This window comes from Vicia villosa, unplaced genomic scaffold, assembly GCF_029867415.1.
Source record: "Vicia villosa cultivar HV-30 ecotype Madison, WI unplaced genomic scaffold, Vvil1.0 ctg.000677F_1_1, whole genome shotgun sequence".
In the NCBI taxonomy this organism is placed as follows: domain Eukaryota; kingdom Viridiplantae; phylum Streptophyta; class Magnoliopsida; order Fabales; family Fabaceae; genus Vicia; species Vicia villosa.
In genome coordinates, this window is record NW_026705301.1 from 100482 (window position 1) to 122332 (window position 21851).

Here is a 21851-nt window from a genome sequence, read left to right on the forward strand (position 1 = left end):
TCCAAACCAATCATAACCAATCCAATTTAGCCTATAATAATTTAGGTATAAGTTTAAGATTCAAATCAAATAAATTAAATTGGTTTAGATTTTTCTCTATGTATGTATCCAAACCAATCAAATTTAGCCTATATTAATTTAGGTATAAGTTTTAAGTAATCGAAAATCAATTATTTGAAAAAAAATTGAAAATCCATCCTATGAAATTTAGCCTATAATAATTGAATACACGTGTAAAAAAAATTACTATAATGTCTACAAATTTATTAATACAATCTATGTTTTCTATTCTTGGAATTATAGAAAATCTGTTTAATCCGCAATCACCTGTAACTACGCCAGCATGGAATTTCACACTATAAACTATCTTGACCGTTTAATGCTAACTTACATCAATCGCGGATTCAGATCGGACGGTCAAAACGTAGTCTTGTATGAAGTAATTAATGCGCCTGATCCAATTCCGAAAACCCTTTGCAATTTCTGTTTTCAAGCATTTATGAGTGAGACTATTCATTCATAAATTTTTCTTGTGAAGGGAATCTTTTCTTGCAGAATCTGAGGAAATATAATCATTACCAAAATCAACAACTTTTCTTCACACACACACTACTAGTACTAGTACACACCACATTGTTCCTCCGAGAATTTCGATATAATCAATAAGGGCTTTTTTCTGAAAATTGTATTCACAAAACAACAACAGTACGAGGATGAGTCCAAACGTTGTTGTTCCGAAACAACATAGTAAGATTTTTGTGGGGGGATTGGCTTGGAAAACCCAAACAGACACACTGAAAAGCTATTTTGATCAGTTCGGTGAGATTCTTGAAGCTGTTGTCATCATTGACAGAACCACCGGAAAATCAAAAGGATATGGCTTTGTAATTTTCTCTTAATCTCTTTCTTTATATTCTAATTCCAGTTTAGTATCTTTTGTTAGTGATTTTTTTTGTTTGTTTATTGTGTTAGGTTACTTTCAAGGATCCAAATTCTGCTATAATAGCTTGCCAGAATCCTAATCCTGTCATTGATGGAAGAAGAACTAACTGTAATCTTGCATTGCCAAAATCTAATCCATCATCATCAACATCAACAGGTGATCGTTGTTTTATAATTATAAAATTTCTTGATCATTGTTTTGTTGTAATTCTAATTTAATTTTATGTTTTCGCCTTTTCTTAGGAAGGCGGAATCTCAATAGTCCTTCATGGAACTATGCACCATTACAATTTTCAAGCTCCTATAATTATTACAATCAACATCTATCTCAATATGCATATCCTTATCCAGTTTATAGGTACACAATTTAATAGCATACATAGACACTTCAGATTGAAAACGTGTCTGGCCGTCAATGTGTCTGAATTGTCTGACTGCTGACACACATTTAATTACGTTGAATCATTTTATTTTCAGGTACTCTTACCCTGGATATTTTCGCCCACACAACATTTATGACATGGTTAGTTTAACAAGTAATTCATTTTCTTTGTTATCAGCTTTAGATTCATGAATCTAAATTGTTTTGTTCTATGTGTAGAACTATCCTAATGTATATGGTGGACCACAATTTCCAGTTCCTTTGTATCCACCATATTACCAACCATTTTATGGGCACAATAAGCATTTAGTTCCGACATCATATGTGAAAAAGACTCAATTCCCTGGACCTATTACTAGCACTGGTTGGTATTATTATGATTTTGTTTTGACAAAATTTCTTGAATCATAACCGATTTATAAGTTTGTTTTGCATTGGATTGAATTGAAACAGGAGCTGTCACAGAAATAGTAGCTGCAACAAGAGTGGTGGAATCTCCCAAAGATCAAACATCTTCAAATTAAATAAGAGTTTCCATCAATTGACTAGAAGAAATCAAGCAAAAAGAAAATGAGAATGTTTAATAAAGTGTAAAGTTTGGAGAAAATGTTTTATGATTTGATTTAGCAATCTAACTATAGATAGCAAGAACATATTGAATGTGATTTTAGATAATGAAATAAATAAGAATTTCTTCGTTTTCTTGAAAATTTTATTGTGTGAATTATAATGCATGTTACACATTTGTAGTTATTCTTGTTTATCTTTTCTTGCTACGCTAGCTATTATTATAGTTTTAAAGATAGGCATTGATAACTTCTAATTGACAAATTGTGTGTGTGTTTTTTTTTTAATTTTATAAAAGAACGTGTTGAAAATCTTTCACCTTACCGTGTATGTTATTGCACAATCTTAAAGTACTATAAATATGTACCAAGAAAATATATTTTATTGATACGTTAATGATTTGTATATTATGTCAATTAATTGATATTAATTATCATAATTAATACGATGTCGACGAGATTGACTACCTTTTATGACTTTCTACATAATTAAGTTGTACAAAAGATCGTAGAAAAAGTTACTCCTATGTAATAAGGAAAATAAACGTGTAAATTGGATCAATTTTATTACGATAGGATTTGTGTACTACGGATAATTTTAGAATTTTCTCACAGGCTAAATTTCCTTTCATGTATAAGTATAAATTAATATATAATTTTTACTAAAAACAATTAATACCAGTACATATGATCATATATTATAATTTCTCTTCCTTAATTTATTGCACAATTCTCTCTAAAATGTTTTTTTATTATAATTTCTCTTCCTTAATTTATTGCACAATTCTCTCTAAAATGTTTTTTTTCTTAAGCAAGAGATATATTGAAGGGAGAACTAAGAGATATAATTTTGTGTAAAAATAGTTAAAACAACAATTGAATTGAGTAATATTGTCATATGAAGACCACCTCCAAACCAAAAACTTAATGCTCCAATTCCTTGTCAACCATATTATCCAAGTCGTGGCTAACCAAAACACCCCCAATTTGCCGCTTTTAATCTTTTTAACACGGCTCAACGAATGCCATTCCACAAAAAACGGGATACACTCTTCCTCCGTCCAACCTGAAAAACCCACCCACGAAGCAATTTCTTTCCAAACCAACTTTATCACTATGCATTTAGAAAACATATGATCCGCCTCTTCCACGTGAGAATCACAAAAAACACAATTTAAATTCGCATGAGTAAAAGTAATACCTCTATACACCAATAAATTTTTAGTGGGTAACCTATTCACAAAAAGCCTCCATCCAAACGCTTTTATCTTGAAAGGAACTTCCGCTTTCCAAATCAAATTGAAAGCCTCTTCACACTTAATCGGAGGACCAAAAGGAATACGCCTAGAAGCATAAAAAGAATAACAAGAAGAAACCGTATATCCTTTCTCCAAATCCAACAACCAAAACGCATAGTCCTTCGAATCATTCAAGCTACCGAAATTATCTAAAGTAACCTTCAAAACCGAATAAGAATTAAAAAAAATCGCCTCCCTTCCAACAACCGAAATACCAAGATCTCCCCACTTCCAATTCCCATCACACCACCCTCCCATAACCGCTACCAAAACCTTTTTTAAAGAAGATGCCAAAAAAAGTTCCGGAAAAACCTCCCTTAAAATACAATTATTCCACCAACAAGATTCCCAAAAAGGGGAATTAAAACCATTTCCCACCATGAATTTACAATTCGAAACAATGGGATCAATATTTAAAGGATTAGAAGAAACAATATTAACCTTTAAAATATCTCTCCACCAAAAAGAAGAAGATGCAAGCTTGAAAGAATCTCCATTGCAAATAATTTGCATACACAAATCACCATATCGGGCCTTTAACACATCTATCCATAAAGACTTATGACCTTGCACTATCCTCCACCTCCACTTGTTCAAAAGAGCCAAATTAAATTCGGCAATATTTTTTTATCCCTAAATCGCCTTTCGCTTGAGGAAGGGTCACTCCTTTCCAACTAACCCAATGGTTTTTCCTCCCCTCCTCCCCATAAAAAATTGCTTTGCATCTTCGTTAACACTTTTACAACTCTAGCCGGCATCTTGTAGAAAGACATAGTGAAAATTGCTAGAGAGCTCAAAATTGACTTCAAAAGAGTAATCCTTCCTCCAAGATTAAGAAATCTATTCTTCCATCCCATCAATCTCTTTTTCATTTTCTCCATTAAAGGTGTCCAAGTAGCTTCCTTCCTAGGATTGCTATCAATAGGAATTCCAAGAAAAAGAAAATTGCTATTTTCAATCTTACAAGAAAGATAATAAGCCGCGACTTCCAAAAAAAGAGGAGAAATATTTATACCGATCAATTTGCTTTTATGAAAGTTTATGCCGAGACCCGAAACAAGCTCAAAAGATCTCAAAACAATCTTTAAGGCCTTAACATGTTTCCAAGACCCCTTTCCAACCAACAAAGTGTCATCCACAAATTGAAGTATATCCACCCCACACCTTCTTTTAATATCAAAATACTCAAATTCACCAATCTCAATAGATTTTCTAACAAGTCTCGCAAGAGCCTCCGCCACTAAAACAAAAAGAAAAGGTGATAGAGGATCTCCTTGTCTTAAGCCTTTATTGATAACAAATTCCTTTGTTGGACTACCGCTAAAATATCTGTATAGTTTTTCTTACAATTCTCTCTAATGTTTTTAAATTTTTATTTTGACATAAAACAATGTTAACGTAAATCATTTTAAATTAATATTAGTTAAAATTCTACAATTAAAAACTTTACGCATGCATTTTTAATCCTTGCTATTTTCTAAAATTTTGAAAATTGATTAATTACCTTTTAATTTTTAAATTTTTGATAATTTTTTTCATACATGTGTAGAATACTATAAAATATTTATTTACTAAACTTCAGAATTTTTTAAAATGAGAAGATTTAAATATGAATTTTTAAAATTTCAAAAGATAATGATAATAGTAATGAAAATTTTTTAAAACATTCTCAAAATGTATAAAATAATTATTTAAAAATACACATTAGTTTAGCAGCAGAGACTAAAACTATGTGCATAATAATTTTGCAGGGACCAAAACATGTTATTTTTTTATAGGGACCAAAAACAAAATTTAGTAATTTTATAGAGAAAAAAATTACTTAACTCTTTAATAAATATTATATATATATATATATATATATATATATATATATATATATATATATATATATATATATATATATATTAGAAGGAGAAAACAACTTTTTAGAAAGGGCCTAACTACTTCAAATGTGAAGAAGAACATAAGTTGTCAGTCTTAGAGATAAATCACTAGGAAGGTCAGTCTCAAGAAGAGTTGAATAAGTAGAGGCTACATATAACATGTTGTCCATAGAGTGATGTCGCCACCACTTGTCTAAATCATGTGAGACGATAACCTCTCAAATAGATGACAACAAATTAAAGACCATCTTGTACTGATAAACAAAAAAAAATCCATTCCACTTAAAATTCCAAGTCAAAACCTGATTCACACAGATTCCAACCTGACTAATAGACCAATCTTGTTTATCAGAGATATTGATGTTGAATCCCGCTATCTTTCTAAGACTATCATCAAACTCATCAGAAGAATTGCCAACTTTAAAATAAAGGAAGGACACACCTTTTAACCTAGTAGACAGCAAACGAAAGCCAACATATTTACCCTATAAGGAGGAAGAAATAGCGCAAACACCATATATGGTAGATAAAATATCATATCAAAGACCAAATGTACTCAAGATAAGCCATCAACTCCATTTATCTAATAGAGTCAAAATGACCAAATAGAGATCCTAGACGTTAAGACCACCAAAATTCTTTGTCTTACAGACATCAGACCACTTAATATATAAGATCTTAGAAACATCTTTGAACATACCCTGTAGGAACCTCCTTTGAACCGTAATAATCCTGTTCTAAACCTTGACACACATTTTAAGAAAAGACAAGGTGAATATAATGATAACATCCAAAACAGAGTTAAGTAAGATCATGCACCCTCATAGGCTAACATAGTGATGTCTTCACAATTTCAACCGAATAGAAATCATGTTAACTAGTGGTTCTCACATAGACTCCAATCGAGGGGTTAGCCCTTACCAGTCGCCATATGTACTTGAAGGAAGAGGTCTCTTGCTTACAATGGAGAAAGTCACCACATAAATCCAAAAAACTAGGATCCATATTAATCCTTATGAAATCGTTATTTAAAAAATTAACACGAACACCTAAAACCAGTTCAAAATCCATATGAATGGGCATAATAGATCACAAGTTATCTAGAAAAGCACCCATTAGGATAATCGTATCGTCCATATACTACTTATGGGAGATTCATAAATGCAAAAGGATGACTCTTAACTCAGAGAAAAGATCGAGGTCCACAACCCTGGTAAACAAACCACTAAGGCCTTCAGCTACAAGCAAGAATAGGAGCCGTGCCAAGGGGCCGCCTTACTTTAAACCCCTTTAGATACTGATTTTTTGGGTCACACAAACATTTATAAACACCACATGATTACCATAAAACACAAAAGCATATATTCAAGATCTCCACTTAGTATTAAAACCAAATCTAATGAGCATATGATCTGTAAAGCTCCACCTAGCTGAATCGTACACGTTTTCAAAACACACCTTAAAATTAGGCAAGGTTTTCAGGTTTTCTTTTCCAGATCCATTAAAAGCCTACCTTTAAGAAAGGTCAGTTGATTAGAGAAAATGAGGGTGTCCATAACCTCATAAATCTTAATTATCAACACTTTGTTATAAATCTTATAGAGAGATCCTATCAAATAAATAAGTTGAAAATCACCCAATTGGGAAGGGGATTCGACTTTAGGGATCAAGGTAAAAAAAATAGGAGGAGAAACTATGGGATAGTGTTGTGAAACAATAAAACTATTTAAAAATATTCCACACGAGTAATAAAATGTAGTATATGGAAACGACACTCGATTCATATCGCAAGGACTCTAAGTTAGATTAACCAACCAAATGAAATGAATGGGGGTTTAAGCTTTCAGATTCTTGAATCCTAAGTAAATAAATTGAAAACAGATATGATGAATGCGTTAATCTTCTAGTTCGGTTGGTTAATCTAACTTAAAGTCCCTGTGATACAACTTGAGTGTCAATTTCATATACTATGTTTTATTACTTGTTTTTTACCCGTGTGCAACAACGAATCAAATTGGCACTGTTGTCAGAGACTCTTTATTGATTTAAGACAATATTAATTCGACTCTAAAAAGATGCCAAAACCTACTTAAAAAGAGAAGTTAGAACCATCTGAATCAAGTATCTTATTACCATCACAATGGGAAATTGTCTGATCTATCTTAGAGAGCAAAAAATGGGTAGTTAGAGTAGAACTATCCTCCTCAAATAAAGTACATAAAGTTACCATGTCCAATTGAGGACGATCAGCAAGAGGTTCCTTATAGTGACTAGAGAAGAAAATGACCACCTCATGACAGATTTCTAAATCCTCTTCTACCCAACCATCACCCCCCTTAAAAGCTAGTATCACATTTCTTCTATTTCTTCTCTTCATACAATAACGAAAGAAACTCGTGTTAGAACCTCCATTCTTAAGCTACTTGGAATTACTCCTTTAAACAATATTGACAATCTTTGTTTCTTAACAAGGAACAAAGATCCATAATGGCCCTCAACCTAGCCAACACCTCCTCTACCGAACGAGCACTTAGATCAATGTGAGAATCCGGAAATATCACTACCTCTCTCATGGAGTTGATCTTGGAGTCAAATTTTCCAAGCACGTTTTTATTCTAGAATTTTAGAGAAAATTTGAGAGATTTAAGCTTCTTATTCAAAATAAAATCTTTCCAACTAGAGGAAATAAAGTCATTCTAGCTAGGAAATACTACCTCAGCAAAATCACAATGATCAAGCCGGTGATTATTGAATAAAAAAGGCTTGTGACCCCATAACTGATGGGAATAGCTAAGGATTAATGGATAGTGGTCGGAAACATACCTAGGATATTCCTATTGAGAAACAACACCTCACAAATCCAATCAACCATCAGTAACAAGAATCATATTCAACCTACTAGTTGGCTCTCCATTAGGTTAGAACCAAACAAAATTCCTATATAATAGGAGAAGAACTATCAAATTGATCTAAGGGATGAAACTACTAAAGTTAGAATAATTTGCATTGCCACCTCCCAGTTCCTCATATTCAAAGAACAAGCATAAAAGAAGAGTTATGAGAGAGAATTTTTTTTTAGAATCTTGCAACCGACTAATACAAGAGAATTAATCTCATTGTCCACCAATAAGAACCATGTTTAATGTCAGAACAAAGTTTTATATGGAGTACCCCAACACAATAATTATTAACATCTAACAAGATTTGAACTTAAGATCTTGAAAATAGTACACTCAAGAGGCCTAAGCCTTCAACAATAGGTATTGGGTGGCAAAATGGGTCTTGGCTCGCAAGGCCGGTTCGCGCACCCGCCAAAAAATGGTGGATTGAGTTGGGCTTTTGGATCTGCCGCCCACCAAACCCGTCCGTCAAAGCTCGTTCCGCCAAAATCCGCCGTCCGTTAAAGTCCGACCCACCTATTCGTTTAGCTCGTCTCGTTTTAAGCCCGCCATTTTTTCAGTTAATTCTAGTAATTATAATGTTTGATAGTTTTATTTCATATATCTATTTGTAAATATATGCAATATTTTTTAAAATAAAATTTGTTAAAAAATATTTTATAAAAAATTGTTCTAAGAAATAAGTAAAAAAATTTAATTCAAAGGTAAAAAAAATTATTAATTTATTAAAAAAACGGGCTAAATTATTATATTCATTTCTATTTGATAGACTTATTCGCTCCGGTTTTGTTTGGCGGATTTAAGACATGGCGGAGTGGGGCGAACGACTCGTTTTGCCATAATTAATTAGGCCAACCCTTGAGATTGATTTAAGAATGATATTAATTATTAATTAAGTTGTTTGGAAAACTCAAAGAGATGTGAGTATTTTGAATAAAACTCCATTCAAATATCTCATACGCTTTAGCCATGTGCAATAAACCAAATTTTTTTCTTATTGATATAATTGAAAATTTTAAAGGTCAAGATAGTATGGCCATCTATAAATGTATTGGGGGACAAAGGAACTTTGACTAGGACCGACAATAGAAGGTATGAGCTTCTTGATTATATTAATGACAATATCAAGTAGCACATTACACAGAGAAATATAAAAATAGGAATTAGAAAATTAATTTAAGAACTTAACCATACTTCTTGTGTCTTAAGAACTTAACCCACGTTATAGTCATAAATAATAACTAAACCATACTTCTTGCCACTGACAGAAGCAACTCTCACTGGTCCAAAGAGGTCAATGTGCAAGATTTCCAAATATCCGGAGGTAGAAACAACATTTTTTGCTTTTAAAGAAGTCTTTGGAAACTTGCTTTTCTGACGTGTTTCACAAAGAACATCTGAAGAGAACTTCAGATTTGGAAGACCTCTGACTAAATCAAGCTTATTTAGTTGAGAAATTCTTCTTATGCTAGCGGGGCTCAATCGCCTATGCTAGATCCATTGCTCTTTATTAACATACATGAGACATTTAATATTTTGATCTTTAATTCAAATCAGAAAGTATGATTTTGTAAATGTTGTTCCTCCTATTTCCATTGAACAAAATAGAGGCATCTTTCTGACTAACAGGTTTATAGGACTTTTGATCAAAGATTATATCATTAACATTGTCACTTAATTGACTTATGGACAATAGATTATATTGTAATCCATCGACAAGTAAAACATTTGTAATAGAAGGGAGAGAATTGTTACCAACTGTTACGGAGCCTGTGATCTTCCCTTTCTGATCACCTCTAAAACCTACAAAGCCGCTAGGCATTGGAACATATGCCTTATTCTCGTCATGTGTCATGAGCATCAAGAGTCCAGGTATCATGACTGGCGTTTTAACTGAGCTGCTAAGGATGTCTGCAACATAGATTATCTTGTCCTTAAGTACCCATATCTTTTTGGTTCCTTTCTTATTTGTATTCCCAGATTTCTTAACAAACTTGGGCTTAGGTGCAGAATAATCAAGCCTATATGAATAATGAAAACGGGTATTAAGAGCTTTTGGTTTTGCTTAAGGTTTTGAAATAGGTTTTTCTTTAGGCACATAACCAAGACCTCTTATTCAGTTTCTACTAACTCCATAGATCATTGAAGCCATTTTGCTTTTATCTATATTTTTAGTCAGAAAATGTCTAAAAAGATTTGTCATACTTCTTTATGATATTATCCTAATTCACCGAAGCTTCTGAAAGAATTTCTTCCTCAAGTTTTGAACTCTCCTTTTAAGGGTAGAGTTGTCATTCTTAAGAATGAAATTTTCTTCATTTAAAATGGAGAATAGTTTCTTAAGCTTACTATGTGCTTCAAGTACGTGGACTTGTTTCATATCCTTTTATTTGTTATGAAACTTTTGATACTTTCCAAAGGAATTTTAGATAAGCATAATTCTAATTTAGAACGAGATAGGTCGGAAAATATTTCTTCAGAGTCTGACTCAGATTCTGATTCTGATGCAAACTTTTCATCAGATGCCTTTATGTTTTCCATTAGTGCCACATTTGCTTGCTCTTTCTCAAAGTCGTCTTTTGAAGAATCAGAATCATCCCTGATAGTCATCAACCCTTTCTTCTTCCCTCTGAAGACTTTCTTCTTGGGCTTGACCTTTCTGGGCTTAGGACATTCATTCTTATAGTGACCTGGCTCCTTGCATTCAAAGAACGTGATATCTTTGCTAGCACCAGACTTCTTTTGTCCAGAACTAGATTCAAAGCGACCACCTGTCCTTCTTGATCCTCTAAACTTTTTTCTTTTCTTCCAAAGTTGATTAACCCTTCTATAGAGAAGAGACAACTCATTTTCTTCTTCAAAATCTTCTTCAGATTCTTCTTCCTCTTAATCTTGAAAGGCTTTAGTCTTTTTAGACTGTCTCATAGATTTCAGAGCCACCAATTTTCCTTTTCTTTGAGGCTCATCTTCTTCAAGCTCTATCTCATGACTTCTCAAAGAACTAACAAATTCTCTAAGAGTAATGTTGTTCAGATCCTTAGACAATTTTAGTGCACTTACCACAGGTCTCCATTTCTTGGGAAGACTTCTGATAATCTTCTTAACATGATCTACAGTAGCTTAACCTTTAATCAGAACCTTCAGTCCAACAACTAGAGTCTCAAACCTTGAAAACATGTTCTCAAAAATTTCATCGTCCTCCATTTTGAAGGCTTCATACTTCTGTATTAAGGCAAACGCCTTGGTTTCTTTCACTTGAGCATTTCCTTCATAAGTCATTATTAATTAGTCAAATATTGTCTTAGTTGTATCTTTGTTCGTAATCTTTTCATACTCAGTGTATGAAGTAGCATTCAACAAAATGGTTTTAGATTTGTGATTATTCTTGTAATCTTTATCTTGTTACTACTAGCATCAACAGGATGAACGTAGCCATCCACTACCATATCCCATAGATCTACATCATGGCCAAGAAATAAACTTTTTATTCTATCTTTCCAGTAATTAAACTTTTCTCCATCAAAAACTACAGGTTTGACACTATAGTAATCTCTTTCACTAACAGCAGGTACAACTGGTGGAGGGACATTTTCTGTCATTGTGTTTCAAAGAATTTATGAATCTTTATCTGACATGGTGAAGCTTTTTATAACAACCAGTACCAGAACTGGAGCTCCGATGCCAATTAAAGGTAAAAGAAACACAAGAAATGGGGGTTTGAATTAGGTTTCAAAAATAAAGACTTTTTCTCAACCAAGACAAACAAACAAAGAACTTAGAATAAAAATAATGGACACAATATTTTTTTGTCTTGGTTCGCTGTTAACGAAGCTACCTCCAGTCCACCCGCCAAGATGATATTTCCTTCTCACAAGGACTTAATCCAGTATAACTAAACCGATTACATACAAAGACCTATTGTGAATGTCTTCTTGAGAAACTTGAATATACCCTAGTCTCTCAAGGAACAAAATTAACTCACAAGTTGAAATACAAAGATGTGTTTACAAAGATGCTTCTTAATAAGCAAATTATACAAATGAAATACAATGAATAACATAAAATTTTTAAGAGCAAGCATATGAACAAAAGTTCCTTGCTTTACACCTTTTCTCACAAAGATGAAATATTAAGATTGTTGTGCAAAAGTTCGCGTGAGATTCCTATCAAAATTTCTTGTAAAAAATTCATGTTTTCCATTCTTCCAAGTCTTCTTTATATAGGCATAGAAAGATCCTTTGGAGGATGGAATGGGAATTCCAGAATTCCATTTGTATTCTTGCATAACGGTTAGTGAGAGTGGTAGGCAAAATTGTACCATACTACTATCCTTGCGCCACAAAATCAGTGTAGAGGAAGGCATATTTGATCTTGTGCCATGTACTATTCACTCACGTAAAACCTTTTTGATCTTATCTTCTAATCTTTAGAGGCTTCAGAATGTCTGTTGATGAAGCATGTTTAGAGGGATCAAAATCTAGAAGATATTTTTTAGAACCTTGTCTTCATAATCTTTAGAACTTGTTCTCTAGAACCTTGTCTTCAGAGTCTTCAGAACTTGGTCTTTAGAACTTGCGCCAAATGTTAGAGGTTGAAAATCTTCAAAAACTCCATTATCAGAGTCAGAATCAGAAGACATTTGATGAGTATTCGTTCAGAAGTATTGTCAAAGAGCATTCCAAAACTTGACTTTTCTTTGTAAATCTAACTTTGTTATCTCTTCAGAGTCAAAGTGTGTTGATTCCAAAAACTGATGACGTCACACGTCATTCTATTAGATTTAGAACCTGTAAGAAAAAGCTACACACTAAACAAAAACCATTAGGGTAAAAAATCATTCTCTAAGAAACAATGTGATGTTATCATCAAAACTAAAGGCCAGATACAGAACCAAATCTTGTTCTTACAGAAACATGTTCAACAACTTCTCAGAATTAGGACGTGTCCATAATATATCGACAATAACATATAATTCCTCCTTGTTTCTGGTCCAACACATGTATTTCTCATCATGAATTAGTTTCACTAGATGTTGCATTTTCGTGAATGGACGTCTGATGGTAGACCGATGTGTAGATTTATCCTTATACATATGTGTTGTAATTGTCGAGTTATCAGGATCTTTATCTTTCAAAGCAGCCATTATGTACTTCAGTCCCATGCGGTATTTTGTCATTTCATTCACAAATAATCATTCATTGGGTTTCAAATGATCTAATATGTCATAAACCACTAAATCCTTAGCTAGATGGTGATTGTGAATACCATATCTAATCGTTATCTTCCAACCGCTACCGCTTGGTACATATCTCAACTTAAATGGACATTTAACTCCTCTAATACAATTATCCTAAAAGAAATTTAGGTTCTTGAAGTTTCCTCTCCTCCCACAACTCATAATTAATTTTTCTTTTCCCCCTCTTTGCCCATTTGTTGTATCAGAAAGAACAGTAACAACAATAATGCCATGTTCTTTACCATAGAGTGTGTCCATGCTAACACTTAAGTCTAGGAGAGAAATATGTGTCAATTAAAACATATTACGAATGAATTAGTCATAGATACCATAACTCGATTAAAATTTCAAAAGTTCAAATAAAACATGTAATTAAAACATACAACGACAATCGTGAAATTGAGCAAAATCTACAGAAGAACCGTCCACCTCATGCGCGTATAAGGAGAACATGTTGAATTGAACTACTAATTTTTTCAGGGGAAGGCAAAAAATCCGATATACCAGATTTTTAAAAATGTTAGCTTTTTTTATAAAAAAAATCTTGTAAAAACTTATACTGATTTTTAAAAAAATCTAATAAAATTAGAATTTTTGCCACTGGATCAGTCTACCTAGTTTTTTTTTTATTGGTTCTTTGAGTGAGTTTTTTTTATTCTTAAATTTTGAATGGGTAAATAATAATAAGGTAATCTTGTCATAATTGAAAAATGTGGGGGTGAAGAACTAAAGTGGAATGCCAGGTAGAATTCTCCTAAACTTGATGTAATGACTAAGAATGCTTATTAGTTATTTTCTATATGAATTTGAATATAGGTTGTAAAGATAAAGTCCAATTATTTTTCTTCTTTTTATAATACTAAAATTTATTTTTATTTAGGCTAAATTACCTCAAGAATCCTCTAAGTTATTTAATTGTAACAATTAGTCTTTTATATTTTTTTCTTACATGTGAATCTTTTATGTTAACTAACGTTTACACCATTGATATTTTTTCTCAAACTTCTTTCCAAAAAAGATGAAATGACGCTAATAGTACTGATATGTCACTTAACATAGGTCAGAGACCATCATTGAATTATATAATAAATTTTTCAGAATTTTTTAATGCATAAAAGTATTTTTAAACTAATTAAAATGTACGCAAAAAAAGAAATCAAAGAAAAACAGTAAAACTGAAAAATAAAATTCTCATAAAATTACACGAAGTGTAAAATGAGAAGAAATTTTTTTTAAAATTTGTTTCATAATTTTTGAAAAAAAAACGGACTTAATATGAATTTTAGAAGTTAAAATAAAATTAGTAGAACAAAATAAAATAAAATAAATATCAACAGCGCAAGTTAACATAAAGGACTTACGTATAGAAAAAAAAAAAAACATAAAATATAACTTGTTAAAATTATATAAGTTAAATACCCTATAGATTATTTAACCATCATTTTCAAATTTTCCATGTTTCTTTATAATCTCAAACAAAGTCTTATATAGTGTGTTTTGATAAGTAACACGAAACTCTAGGCAATTGCAATGTTTTAATAGAGTTTTTTTGTCCATTTCTATTTTTTTAAATTATTTTATTTGAATAGAATAATAAAACTACTTTTTTTCTTAAAAGGTGTCAGCTCAATTGATAAGAGTTTGATTTTGTAATTTAAAAAAATAAAATTTAAATTCTAATGAGATTTTATAGAATAATCATTAATGTCACTTTTTTTAAAAGTAACTCCTCATTTTCCTTTTATTTTAAAAAGTAATTGTATAGAGCCGATTAAAGGTTCAATGAGAGAAAGTTCATATGTATTTCAGATTAGAACACTCTAACAAACTCTCGTACATAAAGGATCCTACGTGAAGAAAAATGTACGATTCAGATCCTCAGTCACACATTTCTCATTATTCTCTCACTGACTTGTACGTTTGAGTGTTAACCTTGTAGGTATGCCCCCTCTTCACTGCATTAGAAGCTCAAGTCCAGCATAGTGAAGCACCACATTATCATTTCACAAACCATCTCTAGTTTTGATCTAGAACAGTGTTTCGTCTGTGGAAATCGACTCATTATTTTGCGAAGTTTCACAATCAGATTCATATGATTCAAGTCACGATTGATGTGACAGTCACGCTAAGATGAAGAAAGCAAATCTCGATCTTACTTCCTAGAGCACTTTTTGTCCTTCTAATGTCGAATCATCTTCGATCTTCGTCGTTGATTCGGTCGACCAAAGTATACCCGATGAGAAAGAGCCTTTGTCACAAAGCAGTATGCAAACTGAGAAACGACTGAAAGATAAACCAATGTCAGGGTTTTGAGACCACAAGAAGGTGGAAGAAACTCCTAACGCAAAACTTTTGTTGGTTGTACCTGCCACCATAGGCATTCATTTGTGGGGATGATCCTCTTTGATGACAGAAGCTCATGCGACCACATACATCTCAAAATCTTCAAGAAGTTAGGGTTAGGTATGCAAGATTTGAATCCAAGTGAAGGCAAGATCCTCCTAACAATCAACGAATCCTCAAATCAACCATGTGGGATACTAGATGTACCAGATTCCTTCGACGGAGGGAACAACATGTAAATTATAGGAAGGTATTGCTTTGTTGTGAAACCATTAAAAATCTCTTATGGTTGTTGAGGTAAACCAAGTAAAACCTTTAATGGGTTGGGGAAATCTCTGTAGTTAAAACTCTCAGTAGATTCGTGAGCTTAGTCATCTGTTTAAAGCTCTGTCTTAGTTTGTGAGTTTAGCTTGTGCTAAAAGATCTCATTAGTTGTAGATGTCTCCATACTTGAAACTTTGTTGTTTGCTTGAAAGTTACCATTGAAAAACTTTAATCTTTGTAAAAGAATGTTTGTGGACACATCATATTAAAAGCTTTCGAGATAGTGGAAACTTTCAAGAAGAATTTTGTACGAGAGGACTAAGTCACTTTATTAAGACCGAACCTCTATAAATCTCTGGTGTATTTTTTTCATTCCTTAACTCTTTATTTTTTAGTCATTTATTTCCGCTGCAAAACCTTTTTCTTATTTCCACTGCCTTTTACTCTGTCTATTTTATAAAAGGTTTTTAAATTTCATTTTTTTGTAAAGGATTTTATTTTGAAAATGGATATTTTAACCTAACACAATTCAAACCCCTCCTTGTGTTTGGAGTCTCGTGTTCCACAGAATTATCGATATTGGAAATATTTATTACATTTGCATATGTGTTTCCTATGTCGATCATAACTAAAACAATGAAATGAGAGCATTAAAGTGTAATCATGAAAGAGAAAGATGGTACCTGAAAGATTCGAAAATAGAGAAAATAGTTAAATAAGGTGACTTAAATGATATGTTGGACCAGGATATGTATAACCCAAAGGAAAAAGATTGACGAAATGGATATTGTCAAAGCTCATAGAACACAATTAAATTATGTAGAAGGAGAATTCGCAATTTGTGTTAAGGGTGAAAAGAGTTTTGAAATGCCAAGTGACCCTTATGTAGAGAAGTGGGGCAGAACAATCAATGGCTTAGAATGAAAAAATGATGCAAAAAAGCAACGGTTAAATTTTGCCTTGAAAATACAATGATAGTTGAGTGCACTTGTGCATCGTAAGAAGAGGCGTCACTCCCTAATTTAGAAACCTAGGTCACATGTCAAAGAAATCATGTGAAACATATTACTATTGAGACTCACATTTAATGGGTTTGTTCTGTAGGTTATTCACATATGTCAAACCTCTTCCACTTCTTCAAGTAATTACTTTGGTGTGGGAAACCCAACCCAATTCTCTTAAAGATTTCTCAACCCAATTCACTCAAAAGATTAAATTTCTCAACCCAATTCTCTCAAAGATACCACGTCACCAGAAAATTAAAATAAATTTAATATTCTATTTTTATTAAGATCATTAAAATAAATTTAGCAAAAAATAATAAAATATAAACTTAAATGTTATTTTTTTAAAAATTATTTATTTATATTAACACAAAAATATAAATAAGGATAACGTCATAAATTAATCTTACCCAATATCTTACACTCATTTACCTCAACTAACGTATTATAGTTTATCTACCTCTCCCACCTCTAAATGATACTTATGGTAATTTTAAATAGTTTATAAAAATACACTATAAATAATAAAAATACATTAAAAAAATTAATATGTTATAAACTCTGCATTATTAAAAAAATTGAAAAATTGAAATAGAAATAGAATGCAAGTATGAATCGTGGCATGTAATGCCAAATTCTTCTTTACTTATTTTGTGCAAACAAGTTTGAGAGAGAATTTACCACAATCTCATATTAAAGCATGCAATAAAACACCGAAGAAATAGTTTTCAATTGAATGGCACGCTATATATCAATCGGGGCAAGTAACGCCAAATTCTTCTTTACTTATTTTGGTCAAACAAGTTTGAGAGAAAATAACCACTTTCTCATTTCAAAACTTGCTACAAAAAAGAAGAAACAAACCTTTAGTGTTACTTGAACGCAACCTGAAAAAAAGTTGATAAATGCCAACACAGTTAATCATGCAGATAAACACAGATCATGACTAAAAAAGGATTTGGTAATAACATGTTTCTTCGAAATAAAACTGCAGATAACATCCAGCGATAGAATTCTGGAAATGCAAGATCAACGACATGTCACATTGTGCAACATAAATTAAACAAGATCCTCGAAGTACCATCGACTCTACAAACTAAACGAAGAACCAATTACTGCAACGGGAAACAAAGATACCATAGTGCAAAACACGAGGACAAAAGTTTCAACTAAACGCCACAGGTTCTTTCGAACATATATGTTTCTATGTACGTATATATATGTAGCAGCAGCAGTCAAACTCCAGCAGCAAGGACAATCGCTTCAGTTCATGGACTACGAGGAGAACGAGCGCGGACTGGTGTCTTTGACGGACTCACCCTGTGCAAAAGACACAAGAGTGGTTGAGATGGTATTATAAGAGTTAGTTATCTGAAAGATTTTAGGACAGTTAAAATCAAAGATAAATCGGGCTAACCTTATAGGCAGAGCACCCAAAATCACGCCACTGCAGCTTAGGGCGGCAATTGCACTGTCAGCCTGAAAGAATGAGGCAAAGAAAATCTTCAGACAGCCAACAAAGAAACGATGCACGGGAAAATAAACAGTTGTAAAAAGAAATATTGAGACGACAGGTTGTGCTAACATATAGCCACAATATATAATCTTCAAGAATATGCAAGCAACACAAGTTCACTGCAAACCAAGGTAAGCAGACGACATACAGTACAAATCTTAAAAGAAAATAATTTGCACCCGAAATTAATTTTCAAAAGTTCGACTAAATTGAAATTCGCATGCTCAAAACAAAAGTCAAATGGGCTTAAGCATGGATGACTAATGACTATGAACACGTTTGGGATAAAAAGCTTAGTTAAGCATGTCGTATATGTGCTTCTATTTAAGCAGTTTCTACAATCAAAGAGTGAGTACTGGAAAATTTTATATAAGCTCATCATACGTTGTTTATATAGGCAATGTGGAGTTACAATTACTAAGAAACATGTGTTGTTTTGGTGAGGGACGGGTGACAGCATTAATACAAATGATATAACTTGAAAGTACAAACCAAGCAGTAGCACTCTAGATCTGAGGGCTATAACTTCAGAAAGCAATAGAGGATGTTTAAAAAAAATCAGCTAAGAAAACCAGGGGTGTTCAAACAAAGATAAGAAGGTTATAAAGCTCCTGAGTAATTACCACTGTGAACTCAACAAATGCAATCCGAGTTGAATGATGGTAATCCCCAAGGAGCCTCAGTCGTTGAACCTAGATAATACAACAAAAAAATGAAAAACATTTTACAGGATAGTTAAATTAAACTAACAACAAAAAATAACTCAAGCAGCTGCAACTTTGCCTCAACAAAAAACTCAAGGATTGAAACCATGGAACTGGAACACTAATTTTATGGAAAATATCTCACTAGATGCTAAAATTCGTAACAATAAGCATTATAAGCTTAATTCCACATAGAAAAACTACAAACCTCTCCACAGATAGACTCAAAGAAGTGCTTCACATCTGCTTGAGTCAGCTGCAAGTATAACAAGAAAACAACTTATTAAGAATTATGAGCTTCCATTGCTACAACCCAGAATAGGAAAATGATCAAATAGTTCCTCGAAGCAAGATTTAATGGAAATATAAAATTCCTAAACTACCTTTTTGTCGATGTTAGTGCAATAAATTGTTCTAGAGCACATCTCCCTTTCATCTTCAGACTGAAAACACAGCAGCATGACAAATAAATGCAAGAACAAAACCAGATAAATTATTATTCCGGTCATTCATTTTCTAGAACATGTAGTAAGAAACTAAGAATATCGAAGAAAAGCATTACCCTGGGCAAAAATGTTGGATTGACAGGTGCAATGGCAGTTTTGGAAGGCAGCACTCTCAATGGGTAATATCCCAGCATAGTTCCAGAAAGGCTCACAGCAGCCCTTGCACTCTCTGCAGGCATAACGCAATCGGTTAATACAGTAAAACGCTAAACGCCAATAACAAATGCAGCATATGAACAACACGTATTTAGCAGCGGTGCTACCTTCATCAGTAAACTCAATGAAAGCAAAACGGAGAATAGAATTGGGATCTCCGCAAACACGGCAGTCAACAACCTACAGCCATGAAAGAGGAGTTGATTCGGTAACATGGTAAACCATCATTAAGAAAGATAAAACCCTAAATAGTACGAATGACAATGTAACGGAACAATAGAATCCGACAAATCATTTCAAAATAGATTCATTACGGTTAGTCTTCGAGAGAGATTCTTCAGAAAAAGACAAACATCATAAACAAAACATATCGGTTACTACCTGGCCGCAATTAAGAAAGAGAGATGCCAGCTGCTCTTCAGTTACCTAGATTCCAACATAAAACAATAATTATTAATAAGAACACGCATAATGAGAGAATCTACAAGGCAGTTCAAACTATTACCAGTTGATCAATGTCAGACACGTAAACAGTCCTCCTTATCATCTCCTCTCGTTTCTCCATATCTACTTTATGATTCACTCTTCTCTTTCCATTAGTACTATAGCCAGTCTTCCTCTGAAAAAAACCACATAATTGTATTAAGAAATGCGAAAACATCGTATCAGAAACCAACAAGAAAATAACGAAATAGATCAAAACAATATATTCATACCCTTCGGTTAGTTTGGCCGTTAGCATTAGCAAAATTATTAAGTAGTATATAATTGTTAGGGTAACCAAACCCAGCAGCAGGTCCAGCTAAGTAGCCATGATTATTCGTTAGCGACGGAGGCACAAATTCCTCAGCCATGGGATTCAGCTTCGACAACAATTCCTCCAAATCCCTCATTTCACGCTTGAAACTCTCACCCTCGTTCTCACCGTTCATCACATACCCATCATTGTTCATCACAAACTGCTGATTCTGAACCCCGTTAGCATGCATCTGACCCAATTGATGAGCCTTGAAGCTATAATTACCACCATTCGGAAGCTGATGGTTGAACACACCGTTGTTGTTGATCGACACATCCTGATCGCTCCTAGGCTTCGATTTCTCCACCTCAGTTGACTCAGATGACACAACGTTGTTGTTGGTGTTGTTGTTCTCCAAATTCTGGTTTGAAGAACCGATTTTGCCACTAACATTATCAGCAACAGCCATAATCACTGGTGTTGAGGTAAAAAGTTTCTACCTTTATTATCTGATATCAGATTTTCCTTCGAATCAGTATCTAAAAAATCATTAACAAACTAGTAAGCAAAGCACATCAAAAAAAATATTAAAAAAAAAAAAAAACAGACCCAGAAAACCTCAACAGACACAAAAAAAACACAAAGACAGACATGAAAAAAAAAACATAGTTTACAGCTAAAAAAATCCAATGACATAAGATCAAACAAACACGAAGATTTTAAGGTAGAAAACACCAACCACTTTAAAACCCCACAGAGAAATGAAAAATAAAAATAAAAAACATTGATGAAAGAGAAAGAGGTTTATTAATCTTACTAAATTACTGATGGAGAAGATGATGATGATTATGAAGAGAGATGAAAAGGGTATTGTTCGGATCGTCGGTTTTCGCAGCACTGACTTTTTGGACCTTCCTGAGAAGAACGTCCCAATTTGATGTCTTTGAGTTGTGAATGTGACCATGAAATGAATATGATGATGAACGTATCAAAGTGAAAAATAAAATAATTAAAAAATATTAAAAATTCGATCCAATTTTTTATTATTTTCCATATTTTACCCGTTCAAATATGTCATCTTTTTTTTATATTAAAGAGAATAAAGTATGTCACTTGTCATCCTTTTGGTGAATAATTGTCATCTTATACATCATATACATACATGATGATGAAAATATGTTAGACATGCCATGGATTTTGTTTTGGTTTTATTTACTTTTAGTCTTTATGGTATTAAATTTGAAAAAGTTAAATTATTTTTACATTTATATGGATAAGTTCAATATAAATTATTATAATAGTTAAAACAAAAACAAAATGAAGACCAAAAAGTTTAATAAAAAAAAGACCAAAAGAAAATGATGTGCAAAGACCAAAATTATTTTTTTTAAGAAAAACTAAATCAAAAG

At 32.7% G+C, this 21851-nt stretch overlaps 3 protein-coding genes across 3 annotated transcripts; 1 reads left to right on the plus strand and 2 right to left on the minus strand.

Moving 5' to 3' along the window:
- The first annotated feature begins 519 nt into the window (after positions 1–519).
- Positions 520–1983, plus strand: LOC131630390 (probable RNA-binding protein ARP1). Its single transcript, XM_058901175.1, has 6 exons — positions 520–884; positions 973–1099; positions 1186–1300; positions 1420–1465; positions 1544–1688; positions 1778–1983. The coding sequence occupies exons 1-6, from the start codon at positions 714–716 to the stop codon at positions 1846–1848; spliced, it is 675 nt and encodes a 224-aa protein (XP_058757158.1). The 5' UTR covers positions 520–713; the 3' UTR covers positions 1849–1983.
- A 714-nt stretch (positions 1984–2697) lies between these two features.
- On the minus strand, positions 2698–3569 carry LOC131630385 (uncharacterized). The gene is made up of 2 exons (XM_058901170.1): positions 2863–3569; positions 2698–2725 (listed from the first exon to the last, which is right to left on the minus strand). The coding sequence occupies exons 1-2, from the start codon at positions 3567–3569 to the stop codon at positions 2698–2700; spliced, it is 735 nt and encodes a 244-aa protein (XP_058757153.1).
- A 14262-nt stretch (positions 3570–17831) lies between these two features.
- On the minus strand, positions 17832–21418 carry LOC131630376 (polyadenylate-binding protein-interacting protein 12-like). Its single transcript, XM_058901162.1, has 11 exons — positions 21260–21418; positions 20420–20981; positions 20209–20322; positions 20085–20129; positions 19811–19883; positions 19604–19716; positions 19425–19484; positions 19250–19297; positions 18961–19029; positions 18239–18300; positions 17832–18141 (listed from the first exon to the last, which is right to left on the minus strand). Exons 2-11 carry the CDS (start codon positions 20909–20911, stop codon positions 18090–18092), a joined length of 1128 nt encoding a protein of 375 aa, XP_058757145.1. The 5' UTR covers positions 20912–20981; positions 21260–21418; the 3' UTR covers positions 17832–18089.
- Between the last annotated feature and the right edge of the window lie 433 nt (positions 21419–21851).

Bases quoted from the DNA above. Each gene is read 5' to 3' on its own strand.
- LOC131630390 (XM_058901175.1), top strand. From the start codon at position 714: ATGAGTCCAAACGTTGTTGTTCCGAAACAACATAGTAAGATTTTTGTG. The intron at 1,301-1,419 runs GTACACAATTTA...TTTTATTTTCAG, and splicing joins TATCCTTATCCAGTTTATAG to GTACTCTTACCCTGGATATT. The intron at 1,689-1,777 runs GTTGGTATTATT...GAATTGAAACAG, and splicing joins TGGACCTATTACTAGCACTG to GAGCTGTCACAGAAATAGTA.
- LOC131630385 (XM_058901170.1), bottom strand. From the start codon at position 3,569: ATGGTGGGAAATGGTTTTAATTCCCCTTTTTGGGAATCTTGTTGGTGG. The intron at 2,726-2,862 runs GTTAGCCACGAC...TATATCTCTTAG, and splicing joins GGCAAATTGGGGGTGTTTTG to TTCTCCCTTCAATATATCTC.
- LOC131630376 (XM_058901162.1), bottom strand. From the start codon at position 20,911: ATGGCTGTTGCTGATAATGTTAGTGGCAAAATCGGTTCTTCAAACCAG. The intron at 20,323-20,419 runs GTATGAATATAT...GGTTTTTTTCAG, and splicing joins ACGGCCAAACTAACCGAAGG to AGGAAGACTGGCTATAGTAC. The intron at 19,298-19,424 runs GTAGTTTAGGAA...TTATACTTGCAG, and splicing joins GCACTAACATCGACAAAAAG to CTGACTCAAGCAGATGTGAA.